Genomic DNA, 18,762 nt, shown 5'->3' with positions numbered 1-18,762 from the left:
CACCAACAGAAATGGTGTGGAACATTAAACATGAAAGGAATATCTAGAGTAAAACCCCAGCTTTGTAATGGAATCCCACGGTCTTGAAAAGCTGGATTGTAGATCAAGGTGTATGAAATGTATACCGTTATTTTATTATGTCATGTCTGTGGCATGTCTTGTGATTTAAGGACCTTGTGCAATTTAAAATTGAAATTGAATAGATGTTCCCCATTGTTTCTTTGTAGTTCAATGTGTCCCGAGCGAATTGCAACAAGATCATCATGTTATTTACAGATGGTGGGGAAGAACGAGCCCAAGAAATTTTTACAACATATAACCAGGACAAGAAAGTAAGTACTTGTAAAACCTATTAGTTTTGATGCAAAAATACCATGATGCTAATAATAGAAATGATTTTGACAGTATTGGCATAGATTGTAATTTCCCAAATTAAAACCAAATGAGTTTGGTACAATAGGAAGCATTCTGTAATCCAATAGGGGGCATATTTTGTCCTGTTTGCAGAAATTAATTTAATCCAGTCAAAGGGTTTTCTATAGCCTCTATCTCAATCCTAGTATTATTTGGAATAACCAAGATACAATGACATGGGAGATTTGTTGTCAGTTTGTTTCCTAGAGCTAGGTAAATTATTTTAAAGTGAAAATTAAAACAATAAATGGAATTCCATTTTTTACCAAAATTTTACAATATAGTTCTTTAATTTATTTTTACAATATCCCTCCTATTCAATTAGTATGCTTGTCAGTCAAATAACATTAGTTCAGAAACACTATCTAACCAAAACAAGGCATCACCAATGCATTAGATGTGGATTGAGCAAATTTCACCATGAAGAAAAATCTAGCCACCTATTTAGTCCGTACATTCATATAAAGGGCACAAACTCCCAATAACAGTGGCTGAGTTTTGTGATGAAAAATAGGTTACCACTGTTAAAAGCATAATCAGATGGTGAGCCAGTGACCGTACGTGTGCAGTTAAATGTGGAATTCAAGAAATTGCCCTGCTCCTTCAGAACCTTTGCTATAACAATTTCTTCCTCAGTAATTTGCAATGGAAACACATGGATTGGTGTAAAGTTGTTGTAGCTATCCACTGGGTTCCTACTTAAGGTATTAACAAAAATTAAACAATTGAATATGTATTTCCTTCTGATTTTCATTATTGCTGAATTTAGTTTTCTTTTTCCCTTTATTTGTATTGTTCATTTATTTTAACTTCTGTACCTGATTTGACCTTGAACTTACTGTTTTAATTCCTAGTTTAGACACTGCATGACTCTTTAGTCTGATTAGTTGATGAGATGCAGGTGTTTTTGCTGGTCACACTGGTCCAGGTTTCCCTGCAAAGATGGTGTACTAGGTGGGCTCACCTTACACAAAGTTCCTGTGCAAAGGCCTGCAGAAACCCCGCAGGCAAGAGCAAGTGTAATAAACACTAGTTTGTTCTTGGCAGGCTGTAAAGTACAGCTTTGTTATTTGTCTTTTTTTTTGCTCTTTTACTTTGTTACATTCTTGGATTTGACTGATTTTCCAAGCACACAAAACTGTCTCATACTGCTCTTTGTCACCTCCTTATTTTTTTAAACAGTTAGTAAGTTAGGACGTTTATTACTGTTTATCTTTTGTCAAGATAAGTCCATTAAATTAAGCACCTCTCAGTATTCAACTTCCAGCAATCTGGGTTCCAGTCCAGACAAAGCATCTAAAGTGGATAGTGCTGCTTGCACACTACTTCAGCTGGAGGTTTGATTGACATGCTGGTTGACTCATTATCCAGAAAGCAAGAATCACCTGTCATTTTGAGGCTTCACGTTCATTTAAATTCCACGGGATACCTGCAGGCCATCAGACGTGTAATCCAATGCAGTTTGTCAGATTGGTTGGGATAGCTCAAGCAAGGGATGTGGGGTTGGTTCTTTAAGACAGTATATGGTAGTGGTCCTTGATCAGCAGCAACTCGGTCCTGCTTCTCAGCACCTATAGAAAATGACTTCAGAGCATCGCTTGATATCTGGCAAATGTCAAGCTGGCACTGGGAGGAGCTGAGCACCCTGATCAGCAGTCATGAGACAGCGCACCCTGATCATCGTGGGGGACTTCAACCAGGCCAGCTTGAAGAAGTCTCTGACAAACTACCACCAACATGTCACCTGCGGAACCAGAGTAGCCAACACACTCGATCACTGCTACACCACCCTCAAGAACGCCTACCGTGCCATCCCGTGCCTGCACTTTGGCAAGTCCAATCATCTGGCTGTACTTCTACTCCCGACATGTAGGCAGGGACTGAAGACCGCAGCACCAGTGGTGAGGACCGCAAGCTGTGGTCAAGGGAGGTGGAGGAGCGTTTACAGGACTGCTTTGAATCGGTGGACTGGACAATATTCAGGGATTCATCTTCGGATCTGAATGAATATGCCCTGGCTGTCACCAACTTCATCAAGGCGAATACGTGAATGAGTGTATCGAGAACATACCAAGTTTTCCCAAACCAGAAGCCCTGAATGATCCAGGAAATTCACAGTCTGCTGAGGGCTAGATCTGTGGCGTTCAAGACCGGCGATCCAGAACCCTACAAGAAGTGTAGATATGATCTACAGAGGCCATCGTGAGAGTGAAAAGGCAATTCCGTGTGAAGTTAGAGAACAATCAGATGTACAACAGCTCTGGCAGGGTTTGCATGCCATTACTTCCTATAAGGTGAAACCTACCAGCATAAATGGCAGTGACGCTTCACTCCCCGATGAGCTCAATGCCTTTTATGCACGCTTTAAAAGTGAGAATAACACTACACCTGTGTAAATCCTCACAACATCTGGCAACTATGTGATCTCTGTCTTGGAGGCTGACATCAGAACATCCTTCAAGAGGGTGAACCCTCACAAGGCGTCAGGCCCTGGCGGTGTACCTGGCAGGGTACTGAAAATTTGTGCTGACCAACTGGCTGGAGTGTTCTAGGACATCTTCAACCTCTCACTGCTGCAGTTGGAGGTTCCCACCTGCTCAAAGGGGCAGCAATCATACCAGCGTCCAAGAAGAGCAGGGTGAGCTGCCTCAATGACTCTTGCCTGGTAGCACTCACATCTACTGTGATGAAGTGCTTTGAGAGATTGGTCATGGCTAGAACTAACTCCTGCCTGAGCAAGGACCTGGACCTGCTGCAATTTGCCTACTGCCACAACAGGTCTACAACAGACACAATCTCACTGGCTTTCCATTTGGCTTTGGAGCACGTAGACAACGGCAAAACATATGTCAGGCTGCTGTTTATCAATTACAGCTCAGCATTCAACACCATCGTCCCCCCCAGTACTAATCAACAAGCTTCAAAACCTGGGTCTCTGTACCTCCCTCTGCAACTGGATCCTCGACTTCCTTATCGGGAGACCACAGTCAGTGCAGATCGAAAGTAACATCTCCTCCTCGCTGACAGTCAATACAGGTGCACCTTAAGGATGTGTGTTTAGCCCACTGCTCTACTCTCTCTACACTCATGACTGTGTGGCTAAGCACAGCTCAGACACAATCTATAAATTCACTGATGACACCAATGTTGTTGGCAGAATCTCAGATGGCGATGAGGAGGCGTACAGGAGTAAGATAGATCAGCTGGTTGAGTGGTATTGCAACAACAACCTCGCAGTCAACGTCAGCAAAACCAAGGAATTAATTGTGGACTTCAGGAAGGGGAGGTCGGGAGAACACACACCAATGTTCATTGAGGGGTCAGCAGTGGAAAGGGTGAGCAGCTTCAAGTTCCTGGATGTCAACATCTCAGAGGATCTGTCTTGGGCCCAACACATTGATGCAATCACAAATAAGGCATGGCAGTGGTTCTACTTCATTAGGAGTTTGAGGAGATTTGGTATGTCACCAAAGACCCTTGCCAATTTCTACAGATGTACGGCGGAGAACATTCTGACTGGTTGCATCACTGCCTGGTATGGAAGCTCCAATGTGCAGCATTGAAAGAGGCTGCAGAGGGTTGTAGACTCAGTCAGCTCCATCACAGACACAACCCTCCCCACCATTGAGGACGTCTTCAAGAGGCGGTGCCTCAAGAAGGTGGCATCCGTCATTAAGGACCCTCGCCATCCAGGACATGCCCTCTTCACATTACCAGCATCGGGGAGGAGGTACAGGAGTCTGAAGACCCACATTCAATATTTCAGGAACAGCTTCTTCTCCTCTGCCATCAGATTTCAGAGCAGTTCATGAATACTATCTCATTATTCCTCTTTTGCACTATTTATTTGATTTTGTAACTTATAGTAATTTTTATGTCTTTCACTGTACTGCTGCCACAAAACAACAAATTTCACAACATATGTCAGTGATAATAAACCTGATTCTTCTCCCTTTTCCCATGGAACTGGTCCATTCCTGCAGAGAGTTATGATTCTGTTTACCAATTTTAGGAAGCTGATTTTAAGGGGGTGTATCTCCTGCACTAGACAAGCCCTATGAATACCTGATGGCAGGCTCCTTAACAAAAAGAGAAAGGTACCAGCTGCCTTTCCATGTTAATGGGGTAAAGCTATGAATTCACTTATGATGTTGTTAGAGAACTATTAACAAAAGATAAGGCCACTCAATGCCATTATGTTTATTTGTGTGAACTCTAGCTTGGTACCCAGCAGCTCAAGACTAGAAATGAGTTGATGAGAATAATTGGCACCTTGAATGGGAACAATATGGGGCACTTTCAGGCTTCCTGTCCAACTAAGATTGAACTTCTGTAGAGAACTGGTGAGAAAGAAAGAGGCTTTCAGAGAGTTTGCTAGTAAGAGTGGTATAGTTAGCTCTTTATCATTAATAACATGGTGCATTTTGTTACAATTAATATTGCAAAATTGATTAAAATTCACTGCAAACATTTCTATACTCAGTTATAACAATGGCTAATAAATTAGCTTGCTGGTTTATAGTTGGCTTTGGCTTCACCTCACCAGATTTCTTCACCTCTCTGTCTGGAAATTAGAAAATGTACATGCAGTTAAGTGTGGGACCATGATGTTCAGGTAACACAATATGAGATGTCATTTACCAATGGGCATGTTGCATCTCATTATCTCTGGCACCCAATACATCCATACCACTTTACTCAATGTATCTAGATACTCAATATCTAGAAGTTCTGATGAAAGGTCAGAGTCATGCAGCAGGGAAACCGACCTGTCAGCCCATTATGTCAGTGCCAGATCCCATTTTCCAGCACTCAGCCCATAGCATTCTGTGCCATGTCATTTCAAGAGCTTATCCAAGTGCATATTAAATGTGTGGGAGTACATGCATTGACCCAAATCATTATCTCTGTTTCTGCTCAGATGCTGCCTGACCTACTGAACAATTCCGACAGGATATTTTAAAATCTTTACAAGCCTCTCTCGTTTGTATAAGGGTACGGTATACTTATTGGGTTTCCATGATCTGGGACTTTTCCTGGCCTGGTTGTGCGTTGGTACTCTTTGAATCCAGCGGACTGATGATTTGGGGACGGGTAGTGCCTTCTATTGTGGCAATAACTTTATCCATCTATCCATCAACAGCACTGCTTTCCTGAACTTGCATCAGATACAACAGAGTGGCGTTGCACAAATTACCCACCGTCATTTCTAAACTTGGGTATGTCAGGACAAACATTCCACTAGTTTTGCACAGGAGCAATTAGTAGAAATAAAATTTGCACAGTACTGTGAGTAAAGTGTCAATGAGAACTTAAGTAGCAAGCAGTGAAAAACTACATTTTGCACTGCTGAAGAAGCACCCTATGAATAAATGAATGAATGCCATTTCAAATTTGGCTTTTAATCAGTTAGCTAACCATTTAATTTGAAACTGTCAACCAACCATCGTGACTTGATGCATTTATCCTTCTGAGCATAAGCAAAATGTAAAGATAAAATAAAATGCCTCTATCTAAAATGGGCAGAGACATTTAACACAAGCTGCCATTCTGTAATTATTTTGGCTCTTCCCAGATGTGATGTTATGTTATGCTTGTTGTATATTTGTATCAGTTGGATTTATGCCCATTCTAAAACTGAACATGAACTTACAAACCTGGCAAACTGAAGACTTTTCCAGTAACTAGATGTTTTAGAGAACCTTCTGTGTTGTTGCATATTTTGGGCCATTTAATAACTGGAAGCTTGATGTCGCCTTTGATGTTAAAAGTGAAAAAACAACAAATGAAGCCACATGGCCACTTTACTGTAACCTTTGAGTGAGAGCCAGAAGCATTTTAGTCATTATTCGTATTTTGCTGCTTCCAACTTAAACAAGTCCTTGGTGTAGCGCTCACGTTTTCATCTCTGAGTCGGGAATTGTGGTATTCAGAACACACCTTGTGCACCTGCCAAGTGTACAGTGGAGTTCAAGATCTGATTTCTGGGTTGATATCTAGCAGGAATATTCAGACACATTTGGTGAGAGGGGTCCTTCCCCCTCCTTGTATAGGGCAGCACAGATGCGTAGCGATTAGCGTGACGCTATTACAGTGGCAGCAATTAGGGTTCAATCCCGGCCGCTATCTGTAAGGAGTTTGTCCATTCTCCCCGTGTCTGCGTGGGTTTCCTCTGGGTGCTCCGGTTTCCTCCCACATTCCGAAGAAGTACAGGTAGGTTAACAAGGGTGTAATTGGGCGATGCGGACTCGTTGGGCCGGAAGGATCTGTTACCGTACTGTATAAATTTTTTTTTTAAAGTCCTGCAGCTCTCCCTTCATACTTAGCACCCCATTAGTTGGTAAAAATAAATAATTGCAGGTGTGTTGATGTCATGGCCTGTCAGGGTGCTCATCCAACACTTCACAACACTCTCCAGATAAAGAGTTAAGACAAGATAACTGATCAACCCATTCAACATAATATGCACTTTACTGATCAATTTAAGAATTGTTAGTGCTAAACAAAATACAGTTACAGTACATCCAAATGCAAAATACTGTGGATCCTGGAAATCTGAAATAAAAACGGAAAATGCAAGATATGCTCAACAGGAGAAGTGTATTGATGAATGAGAAGTGGGGTTTAATGAACGGTATCAACCTGTGATATTGACATAGATGTAACTTAGGTCAAAAACCTAGGCACGTATGGAAATCCCACTCATACCATTGGTCAGCTTCTATAACCTTTGTTCTTGCATTAACCTCCTATGCATGAAGCATCTTGCAAGGTTTTGTTACATTGAAGCTGCCATATGAATGTTCTGTTCCTGTTTCTTTTGAAGCCACCCTTTTTTGTAGACTCTGCTTTGCTCTATTTAGTCTTTAACAATATCTCTTCCCTGTAAGGCATTCTTTTGAAAAAAGGCTGTGATCTTTATTGTATTACCTCCCTCTGGGAGGTTTCACTGAAGCTTCTTCCAAAATTACCCATTCTTTGCTTTAAGTACATTTTGTAAACAAGCTACATCAGAAGATAAATGTTTGTTTATAGTTATGCTTTTGTTCAGATAACGTTCTGTCAAGTCTTATGAAAAGTGCCTCAGTAAGAGAGAAAACTGGAAATTAAATCATTCTAAAAATAACTGACATCTTGGGGACAGTGAGTTGCCTTTATAATGTTCGAGCTTTGCAGTTAAATGTTGGTGAGAGACAAATGGATGCTTCATTGGGCACAGGGAGATGCATAGTTTGACATATAACCATCTTGCAAGTCAACGTCTGAGACTTTCGTCCTTTTAATCTTAGTCCCCATACTGATTCTTGCTCCTCTGATGCCTTTCTGCATCTTACTGTCATTGGCTCCCACCCTATGCATTGATTTCAAAATCTTGTCTTCTTCAAAAAATTATTTTCCCCCACCCACAAGTGGAGTCAGCAGGCATGGGGTGGTGTTGGGGAGGAGGGAGGCAGTTTGGTTAGCTATTGCCGCTCCAACCTGCAGGACCTAAAATTAAAGTTAGTGGGCTCCTCAAAACCTCCTGATGCAGAGTAAATTCTGCAGTTGCTTCTGTAGCAGTGGGCTCCTAGCTGAAAATTCACCCCCATGATCCCTGGAATGAGAACTTGGCTCCATCACTCACCCTCCCCTGACCTCTGCAAATTCCTTCAGCTCGTTGTTCCTACACCTGTCAGCCAATCTTCTGTCCAGGGCCACCTTTACACTCTGCCCTACCCTCCCCCTTCAACATACCTGTAGTCCCATCCACACCCTACCACTTGCTCTAACTTAAACACCAAAGGCTTCAGCCACTTGGATCTCACACTCTGGAATAGTCTTTGTGATTCCGTTGCTGTGTGACATCTTTTGCAAATGGAAAAACTAAAACTTGAACAGATTCAGTAACATTGCTACGAGATTTTTCTTAGTGTGGATCTTGGGCTTTCTGCCTTTGCCACAAACTAGATGCTTAATTCCATTCCCCAGGGAGAACCCAGAAGCAACGTCATGTCAGTCTTCAAAGGGTTTCGCAAGTGATTATGAACGAGTTGATTGGACAAACATTAGCAGTGATTCAGTCGTTAGTGCTTTTGCTTCTAAGTCAGGTCTTGAACGTACAAACTTAGGCTGAGACTTCTGCACAGCACTGCAGGAGGCCTGCCCCATCTGAGGTGCTATTTCAGATAAAGCATGAACATGAGATGTGACATAAGTGGCACTTTTCCCAAAGAAAAGCAAGTCAATTATATCCAGCGCCCTTGCCAATATTTATATCTGAACCAACAGTCGAGTGATTTACTTTGTGCAAGTTGGCTGCCAAGGTTCCTAAGTGACAAGAGTAATTGCATTTCAAAATGACTTCATTGGTTGAAAAGCATTTTGAGATGTTTTGAAAGGAATATGTAAGTATACATATAAATGCAATTCTTCCTTCTAGTTTCTATGTTGCAAATGCCAGGACACTTCCGATGTATTTTATAAACTTTGTGTCACTCTTCCACTCCTTGATTTGAATTTTATGTTCACAAAAAGCAAATCCAAGCTGAATCAGGTAACAAACGGGTGGAACTGGATACATGAACTTCTGATTTCAAGTTCTTGGAATATTTCAGAGCCAATGATGTAGAAGTCAATTTCTGCTGATGAGAAAGAAGCAGGGGAATATCTAAAGTGATCCAATGGGATAATCTTTTTGGTTGATCATTTCTATTCAAATTTTGTAATGTATTTGCAGTGTTTATAACATCTCTATTTCATCTGCATTATGTGTATCTGAGAGAGATAGAGTATATCTCTTTATTTAAATAAAACATCTTTATTTAAATTGTATCTCTCTGTAGCAATAGATATTGATAAAGTACTTATAAGGAATGAACAATGCAAAGTTGTTAAATTGTTTCATTGGTTTTATAATTATTAATCCTTACTATAAAGATCTGTTCTGCACATAAATAGAATGTGCAATTTATTGGTTTCCCCAATCACTGTACCAATCTCCCTTCTTATTTTAGGTGCGAGTCTTCACCTTTTCAGTTGGTCAGCATAACTATGATAAAGGACCATTACAGTGGATGGCCTGCACTAATAAAGGTATTTGATAACCTATCTTTTTATCAATAATATATTTAAAATCTATTTGTGATCTATTTTTAATGGGACTCTGATTAATGGTTCCAGTTTGCACCGGAAAGATTCTGGATACAGTTTAACATGTCTTCTTTTTACATTTCAGGCTACTTCTTTGAAATTCCCTCAATTGGAGCAATACGTATAAACACACAGGTAGTAATATTAAAATGTAATTTACCAGGTTGACCTTGCTAATTTGCCAAATGTGCTTAAAGCAAAAAAAAAATCCAAAAATGCTGGAAATTCTCAGCAGGTCAGGCAACATCTGTGGAGAGAATCTGTTGATAACCATTTATGAAATGTTAACTCCTGCTTCTTTCTCCACAAATACCATCTGACCTGCTGAGTATCTCTAGCATTTTTTGTTTTATGCCAAATATTTTTTTCATGCGCTGTAGTGTTTTTTTTCAAATATACAGGAGCCAAACTGGACAATTAATAATTTTTTGATAAATAATTGGAAAATTAGATCATTTAGTGGGAGAAAAATATCAAATAACTTTCAATTTGCTTTAAGATATTATACAGAACTAGAAAACTGAGCAAAGAGCCCGGAGTTTGCTTTTATATTGTCACCATAAATTGTCTCTACTCGCCTCCTTCCATTCTTGTTAATTATGAAGGATTACATTGCTTCAGGCTGTAGTGAATGTACTGGAGTTCAGTGAGCGGAACGTGTTGAACCTCTGACCTAAGTTTCAGTCAGTTAGGTTGCTGGAAGAAGGTTGACTCACAGACATGTCCAAAGATTCAGAAAGGCAGTATTTGGTAAATCTAAGATAAATTCTGAGGGCCAAAAACCTTCAGCTCATTAATGCACAATTTTTAGAATTTATGACCATTACATCAGAGGTCATAAGGAAGACTGGCGAAGGAAATTAATTTGTCCTTCTAAAGGCAGGATCTTAGGAGTAGATGGAAAGACCCTCTATTTCAGTTAGTTCCGGACTGGGGGATATAAATGCCATTGGTCAAAATGGCAAAATCTACTGCACACCAAGAATTAATGGCCAGATGTTTAGCCAGAGGACCTGAAATTGCCAGCTAGCTATAGTGTGTATGGCAATGCATTCCAGACCTCTGTGTCTGCATGCTGCAGTGCAGAAATATGGAATATACCGGAGTTGGTGCTAGAGAATCCAGCGGTGGTTCCATGAGGTTCTGAGCTGTGGGGGCTGATGTACCATGTACCACAGTCCATTCCCTGACTGGTGCAAGCACTAGATTCTCACTTTCTAAAGGTCACTGACCTTTTCCAGAATGGTTCAGGGATTTGTCACTGGTTCTTCCAAGGCAACCTGTCTTGGGTTAAATTGATTTTTGTGTGATTTGTGCCTGGAAAGCAGACACTAACCCATCTTCCGAGTCGAGACCCTGCATCAGGACTCAACCTGAAACATTGGCCATCCCTTTGCCTCGACGGATGCTGCTTGACCTACTGAGATCCCCCAGGAGTTTGTTTCATGCTCAAGATTCCAGCATCTGTGGTCTCTCTTGCACCTCCACCACTTAGTCTCGTTTCTTGCTGAGTGCCATAGGCAGTGCTCATAAAGACCAGCTGCATCTGGTGTCAGATGGAGGGCTGTCTCAATTGTGTTATGCTTGAGAGGTCACAGTTCTTCTGAGCAATTATATTGAACTGTTATTTATCAAGCTTTGATAAACCAGACTGTCAGCAAGAGCTCTGTATCAACAGTTAAACATTACCATGTACTTTAGATTCATCTACCCCGAATAAAATAGTATGGAACAGCTAATTATTGTGGAATGAGGCATGTTCTCAGGATCCATTCCCTGAGGTCCATTCACTGCTTAGAGCTCACTCCACCTGGTTGAACACCTCTCAAATATGAAGAGTCAGCTCATCTGGTCCTCCAATCCAGAGAAACTAAATCCTGGCAGGCAGGCAGTGAGTCCGGACAGGGAGCTGAGTTCAGCAGGTTCTGGCTCAGTATACAGAGGATCACCTTTACTGAAGCAGTATGTTTAGTTCATGAATTGTCACTGTGTGAACAAGACATTTTATTCAAGATGCAGATGAAAATGTAGTACTTTTGAACTAAACCTGAAATTGCTGAACTGACTCAAATCTCCAAAAATTCCCTGACCAAATCACAATTAAAATTTCTGACATCGAAGGAGCAGACCATTTTAAACACAGCTACAGCTCAACAGTGGAGCAATAAGCCATGCTGTAATGATCCTGTTATTATGAATCCAGGAAGTATAGGAGTTAATATCAAAGATATCTGCTTGCTGGGTTTTAAGACCCCAGGGACTGAGGTTGTACAGAGCCTTTGCCAGACTCCATCTGCATTCAGTTTACCTCAAGAAGTTTATATATTGGCTTGAATAAAAATGAAGCCTATTGGGTTACTGGCTGCAAAATACTGCCTTACAGTCTGTGGAATGTAGAAGGTTGAAGGATGATCCTCCCAAGGGATCTGATAGATTGATGCAGGGAAATTATTCCTTCTAGTGGGACAATACTGAACAAGTTAGGATATTCTTGAAGTGGGAGCTGGGGTATTCAACAAGTACTTTTTCCACATTAAAGATAATGGAAATTGAAAATTTTGCCATCTCTAATTGAAATTTGCACGATGAAGATCAGTACATTTTCCTGAGGGGTTTGGGGTTCAGGTCTGCCTCGGCCATGATCTCACTGAACAGCAAAACAGGGTTGAGTGGCTGGCACTTGTCCCCCCTCTGACGTGGCTGCCTGACTGAGGTAGGAACCTCTTGAAGTTATACTAATTACTATTTGACAGATGGAACCCCTAAGAACCTAAGCTAGTTTCATAGACCAGCGGTTGGGAGAGCCCAGCAGGGATGTTCTATGGTGGAAATTGTGGGATCAAAACCAGAGTCTCTCCAATGCAAGTTTAAAATGTAAACATTTGGGATAGCCCGGAGTGCTACAGAACTAATTTGGATTTTTGTCTCCATGGGCTCTTTCACCTTTGGTGTTCCTGACACCCTTTGAAGCTGCCTTTGTCTCTGGATTCATTTTTAGATTAAGCAGCTCACCAGCACTGTTTAAATGAAGCTTCTTCATTTGTACCAGAATTGTAATTTGAGTGTATTGCCTTAACAATTTCCAACAATAAAAGCCCTAGAGTTAAAAAAAATTCCAATTGCATACTCTGCAATCTCTCTGGTTCTTCTGATAAATCAAACTATGGTAGAGAAAACTAATACATTGAGTACTTTTTCCTCTGAAATCTTAATGCTTCACTTTCAGTAACGTGCACCAGAGAGTAAGAGTTATTTCCTGTGCTTAGCATTATTGAAAAATTGGCTTCTAGTTTTCGGTGATTACATTATTCCATTCATTTTTATAGGAATATTTGGATGTACTTGGGAGACCAATGGTTTTAGCTGGCACAAAGGAAAAACAAGTTCAGTGGACCAACGTATACCTGGATGCACTGGTATGATATGAACACTTAACGCTTGCACAATCTACTGTTTGCATTGAGTGCCAAAGTAATGGCCCAAACTTTGCAGTGGCAAACACCTATTATTTGCTGACACTTCTTCAGGAATCTGTCAGCAACATTGGGATTTCTTCACAAGTAGAGTTGATGTGGAATTCTCTGAGCTGTTGTCAATGATTCAGCTTGTATTCATAAGCTGAATTGTTTACAGCCTTCTCCACTGCAATCAAGGAAAATCACCAGAACTGACATAAATGTAACTGATGTAATTAACCTGAAAATAACCCTTTGTTGTTTGTTGTGTTTTAATATCAAAATTAATGTTCATCCAAAAAAAGGTAAAAAGGTAATTTTATGCACAGTTTTATGTCATGAATATTTCACGAGAGTGGAGATTTCAGAATGTTTAAATTATGATATTCTAGCTTCATAAATGTTCATCTAATATTTAGTTAGCATTCAGGTTTGTCTTCTCTGGGAATTCTTCATTATGATTAGCTGCTCAGCTGCTGCTGATTTCAATGTTCCTGAACTGAAGTCTGACTTCAGAAAATAGGAGGATCTTATAATAGAGGTCATTAGATCTTTGTGAGAAACTTCACTGCTGGTGGCAAATACTTGACATTTTAAGAACAGCTAAAAATAAATACAGCAAAGTGTACATATTGCTGGAATAATACTGTTCTTTGTAACCTGCACCATATCTACTCTTAAGTTAGCAGGAGGAAGGCAGTTGATAGTAGAAAAAAGACTTGTAAGAGACAAATTGTTATTTATTTCAATCAAGTGAACATGTGATGCTGGTGGGTACCTGAAAACCCTGTCAACTTGAGTCCTACATTATGAGGCTTTTATTCAAATCACAGGAAGGATGCCACATCAACTAGAGTAGCCTGTCAATCAACAAAAAAAACATTTTATCTTAATAAGAGGCAAAGTGAGAACAGGATTGTGTTCCATTTAATTTCAACTCCTTCAAATGGATTTGCATATTTTACAATTTAAAAATTATATTCTTTTTCTCCTTTAAAGTCGCTCACAGCAGACTTTTTCAAAGATGCACTTGTGTCAGGAAAACAATGGATTATTACTGTTTATTTTCATCTTGTAAAACTGGGACTACAAGGATTCAGGAAGATAAGAAAATTGGCAGGATTGGCATTGTTGGTGTTCATCTCTCAAACAGCATACTCTCAGTGATGTAATGAGCATGAGTCCTACCTCTTTAAAAGTAATGGCTTTGGTACAGATGTGTACTTGTTGGTCAGCATGGACATGTTGGGCTGAAGGGCCTGTGTCTGTCCTGTATGGCTCTGTGGCTCTACAACAGCTCTGTGGCTCTTGTAGTTAATCAACATTTTAATTTGGGGGAATAAAAGCCCAATGTGATTATTCCTGATTATAAGTTATTTATCTTTTTTGCTCTAGTTTGAGCACCAAGCCTTTGATTTCTTTTTGAACATTGATAGTGCATCCAGTTGCATGAATATATTATTCTTTGCACATCTATGTGTGTCGACACATTGTGATCCTATTTGGAAACGCGTGTTTTGTGGGCCTGCTTTATAAGAGTCTAGAAGAAGCTTAGGGACTCAACTTGCATATAGGTGATACCTTCAAACTAAATACATTTGTACAGGTTTACAAATTATGACCAGAACACAGAACAATACAGTACTAGACAGGCCATTTGGCCCACAATGTTGTGCCAGTCTTGATGCCAATTTATACTAAATGTCTCCTTCCTGTGTATCATCCATATCCCTCCATTCCCTTCATATTCATGTGCCAAAGAATGGGATCTTGGTTTGTACTCTGGATTTTCGAAGGACATTGCTGACTCTTGGCAAGTGTTAACTGAGTTTGTAGCACTAAAATTGCTTTCTCGTGATGTTTTTCTGTGACTACTCATGCAATTTTGTTGGTAGAAATCCTTCAGCTGTAGTGCTGAGAGAGCATAGCACAACAAGCCACAGTAGCAAGGAACAGGGGAGTTTATCTATAACCATGCTATTCCACATACCAAGCAAGTTTAGTCAGTTGTGACTGAGTTGGAGCTAATGCAGACTTCAGGAATTTAAGTCTCAGAGCCATGGAGGTCTAACAAAGAAACAGAACCTTCTTTGAATTCAGTCTAAGGCTGTTTTAATAACAAAACCTGCAAAGAGATTAAGAATCTCTGAAGGTCAGTTGCAAGGCTAAATTACTTAGTAATTTAAGAGGGTTATATTATGTGAAATTTGCATAATTTTTAAGTTGCTTGGGACTCTCAAAGTGTAACAGGGTAGAGCCAAAAATAACTACCTTTCAAAAAAGGATCAGGAAGTAACTTAGTTTTTTGTGGATATATTATGTTCAGTGTATCTAGTACAGGAGAGACTTGTGGTGTGAGTGCATTTGAACCATGGCTGTAAATCTCAGTCTAACAGAAGAGCTTAAAGCCCCGATATGTGTTTGCGTTAAGTGCCCTGCTGTGGATATATGTATATGTACTGAGACTTGATGCATTGTGAAAACATGTGCAAATACTGTAACCTGCATCTAGTGACAGAGAGGTTGCTGATTTCCATCCAGCTATAAATCAATCAGGGCTGGATCCATTAGCTACACTCCCTAAGTAGCTCTGATGTAGCTGCATATTTAATGCATCTGCTATAGCCTGGCAGACCTAAATAGGACTAGAATTAGTTAAACAGAATGTTGATATCATTCAGCTGGCAGCTGTGCGAGGAACTCCTTGAATGTTGGACAGTGTCCCAGAAAGTCCATGGATTACGGTGGTTTGCTGCTTGATTGTCCTATGCTCTTTCACGAGAGTGTTAAACATTTAGTGAGCTTTCCCCTGGAGAATTTATTTGAAGAGCATGGGAGCTGCTGACTTCCTCCTTTCCTTTGCCTTTCTTTTCCTGGAACATGCATTTCCCAGGCTACCATTCATTGTCCTGACACTAGGTCTCTGACTCTGTTTCTCTTCCCACAGATGTGGCCTCACCTGCTTGAGTATTTCCACCATCTTCTGATTTTGTTTTATTTTGGATTTCCAACATCTGCAGATGTTTTTGGTTAATGTTCATCATTGTTCTTGATTAGTTGTCAGCATCGTGAGCGTGTGGATTACCCATTGAATTTTTGTCTCCTTTGTCTTGGTGTGTGGCAGAGAGGAAGATGGTTGGAGTTTGCCCACAGATTCATTACTGAGATCGGAGATTTGTCAGGAGTGATGGATGTAGAACACATGGATAGTTAATAAATAGTGAATGTGGATCTCCAACCACTGGAACCATTCTTTTATATACCAACAATGTGAATTAGTAGTAATTCCCTGTAACTGGTAGGGACTGTAGACATGTGCTCAGCAGGCGATCAACCTGCCATCTGTGGAATCATTCATTTTTCAGTTTTTTTTCCTAAACATTCAGTTCAACTCTACTCATTTGCCCTCCATGAACTTCTTGAACCAGCATATGGCGTCTTGCACATGTTGCCGATATGTTTGAACTATCTCTTAATGATATAATAACCCAAGAATGTAATACAAAAGACGTGTCTCATTGCTTAAACTGTGCTCATCTCCCTGTGACCTTGTTTATACTAAGGTCTTATTTATCCCATCAAGAAGCTCATTCCACCTGAAACCTTCTCCCATCTCTGTGTGCTTTATTTTGTTCCAACCAATGTTACATTTCCCTTTTAATTAAAGTTGCCAAGATTCTTCTTCATTTCAATGTTACAGAATGGGATTCAAAGTATAGCAACGGCATTTCCTAAGATTTAAATGGCACGCAATCCCAGAATATCCAGAGCATTCTGGTACGTGGAAAATATAGAACATAGAACAGGACAGCGCTCGGCAGGCCATTCGGCCCACGATGTTGTGCCGATCTTCATGCCAATTTATACAAAATATCCAACTCCTGTGTGTCATCCCTATCCCTCCATATTCATGTGTCTATCTAAAAGCCTCTTAAACTCCACCAAACTGCCTGCTCCCACCACTACCCCTGGTAACCCATTCCAAGAACCTATCACTCTCTGCGTAACAAAAAAAAATTGCCCCTCATTGTTGCCTTTAAACTTCCCCCCTCTAGCCTTAAAAGCATGTCTTCTGATTTCATTTCTAGCCTGGGGAAATGATTCTGACTGTCTACCCTATCTATGCCTTTCATAATTTTAAACACCTCAGCCTCCGACGCTCTTGGGAGAACAACCCAAGTTTGTCCAACCTTATAGCTCATACCCTCTAATCCTGGCAGCATCCTGCTAAAACCTCTTCTACACCCTTTCCACAGTCTCCACATCCTTCCTATAATGGGGCAACCAGAACCACACACAATATTCCCAAGTGTGGTTTGACTAAAATTTTATATATGTGCAACATGAGTTCCTTACCCTTATATTCACCACCCCTACCAGTGAAGGCAAGCATTCCATACGCCGCCTTTACCACCTTATCCACTTGTGTAGCCACTTTCAGTGAACTATGGACTTGGACCCCAAGATCCCTCTGTACCTCAATGCTATGAAGGGGCCTACCATTAACTGTATACTCGTTCCTTTCATTTGACCTCCCAATGTACAACACCTGACATAAGCCTGGATTAAACTCCATCTGCCACTTCTCTGCCCATAACTGTAACTGATCTATATCTGGCTGTATTCTTTGATAGTCCTTTACACTGTCACAGCCCTCTCGCCACTGGCCTATAATCACCTGGATTATCCCTATTTTTCTTTTTGAACAAAGGCACAGTATTTGCGACTATCCAGTCCTCCAGGACCTTGCCTGTTGCTAGTGAAGACACAAAGATTTTTGTCAAAGCCCCAGCAATCTCCTCACTTCTTTCAATATTCTGCGATATATGCCATCAGGCCCTGGGGACTTATTCACCTTAATGCTTTTCAGAAGACCCAGCATTAGCTCCTCCTTAATCTCAAAATGTGCCAGCACATTAGCATGCCCCACTTTTCACTCATCCTTCACCTCGGTAAATACTGATGCCAAGTACTCATTTAGTACCTTAGCCACTTGCTCTGACTCCAAACACAAACTCCCTCCTCTATCCTTGAGTGGACCTACCCTCTCCTTAGTTAGCCTCTTTTTCTGAATACAAGTATAAAATACCTCGGGATTCTCCTTGATCCTGCTTGCCAAGAACATTTCATAGCCCCTTTTGGCCTTCCTAATCATCTGCTTGTGCACTTTCCTACTATCTTTATATTCCACAAGGACCCAGTCTGATCTTAGCTTCCTAAACCTTACGTTTGCATTCTTTTTCTTCCTGACTAAATTTAGGACCTCTCTGGTCTTCAAAGTTCCCTTACCTTACCATCCTTGTCCTTGCTCATTGCCGGAACATGTCGATCCTGAACTCTGATCAGCTGGTTATTAAACCACTCCCACATGTCAGATGTGGACTTGTCCGATGGCAGCTGCTCCCAATCAACACCCCTTACCTCCTGTCTTATCCTGTCGTAATTTTCCCTTCCCCAATTTAGTAACTTCCTGCAAGATCCAATTATATCCTTACTCATAACTGTCTTAAAACACAATGAATTGTGGTCACTATTCCCAAAATGTTCACCCACTATCACGTCTGTCACCTGGCCCGGCTCATTTCCCAGAACCAGGTCCAGTATGTTCTCTCCTCTAGTTGGACTCTCCACATACTGTTTCAATTGCCATTCCACTCAGCCACAGGGGAACCCTACACTGACTGCCTACTCCCCTTGCTTCTCCTGGTGGTCACCCATCTACCTGTAGCCTGCACCTTGGGTGTGACTAGCTTTCCTTTATTAG

The 18,762-nt window shown here is 40.8% G+C and overlaps 1 protein-coding gene across 2 annotated transcripts in view; it reads left to right on the top strand.

Annotated features, from left to right (window-relative positions):
• LOC127580329 (voltage-dependent calcium channel subunit alpha-2/delta-1) overlaps window positions 1-18,762 on the top strand; it is a 532,630-nt gene that overhangs the window by 388,796 nt on the left and 125,072 nt on the right. For both annotated transcript variants that reach the window (XM_052033643.1, XM_052033642.1), the window contains 4 exons: window positions 228-332; window positions 9,408-9,486; window positions 9,629-9,678; window positions 12,870-12,959. In XM_052033643.1, coding sequence (XP_051889603.1) covers window positions 228-332; window positions 9,408-9,486; window positions 9,629-9,678; window positions 12,870-12,959 — 324 coding nt within the window. The remainder of the gene's footprint in view (window positions 1-227; window positions 333-9,407; window positions 9,487-9,628; window positions 9,679-12,869; window positions 12,960-18,762) is intronic.

This window comes from Pristis pectinata, chromosome 19, assembly GCF_009764475.1.
Source record: "Pristis pectinata isolate sPriPec2 chromosome 19, sPriPec2.1.pri, whole genome shotgun sequence".
Lineage (NCBI taxonomy): Eukaryota > Metazoa > Chordata > Chondrichthyes > Rhinopristiformes > Pristidae > Pristis > Pristis pectinata.
Note: the sequence above shows the minus strand (reverse complement) of the source record. Positions and strands in the feature narration are given on the sequence as shown.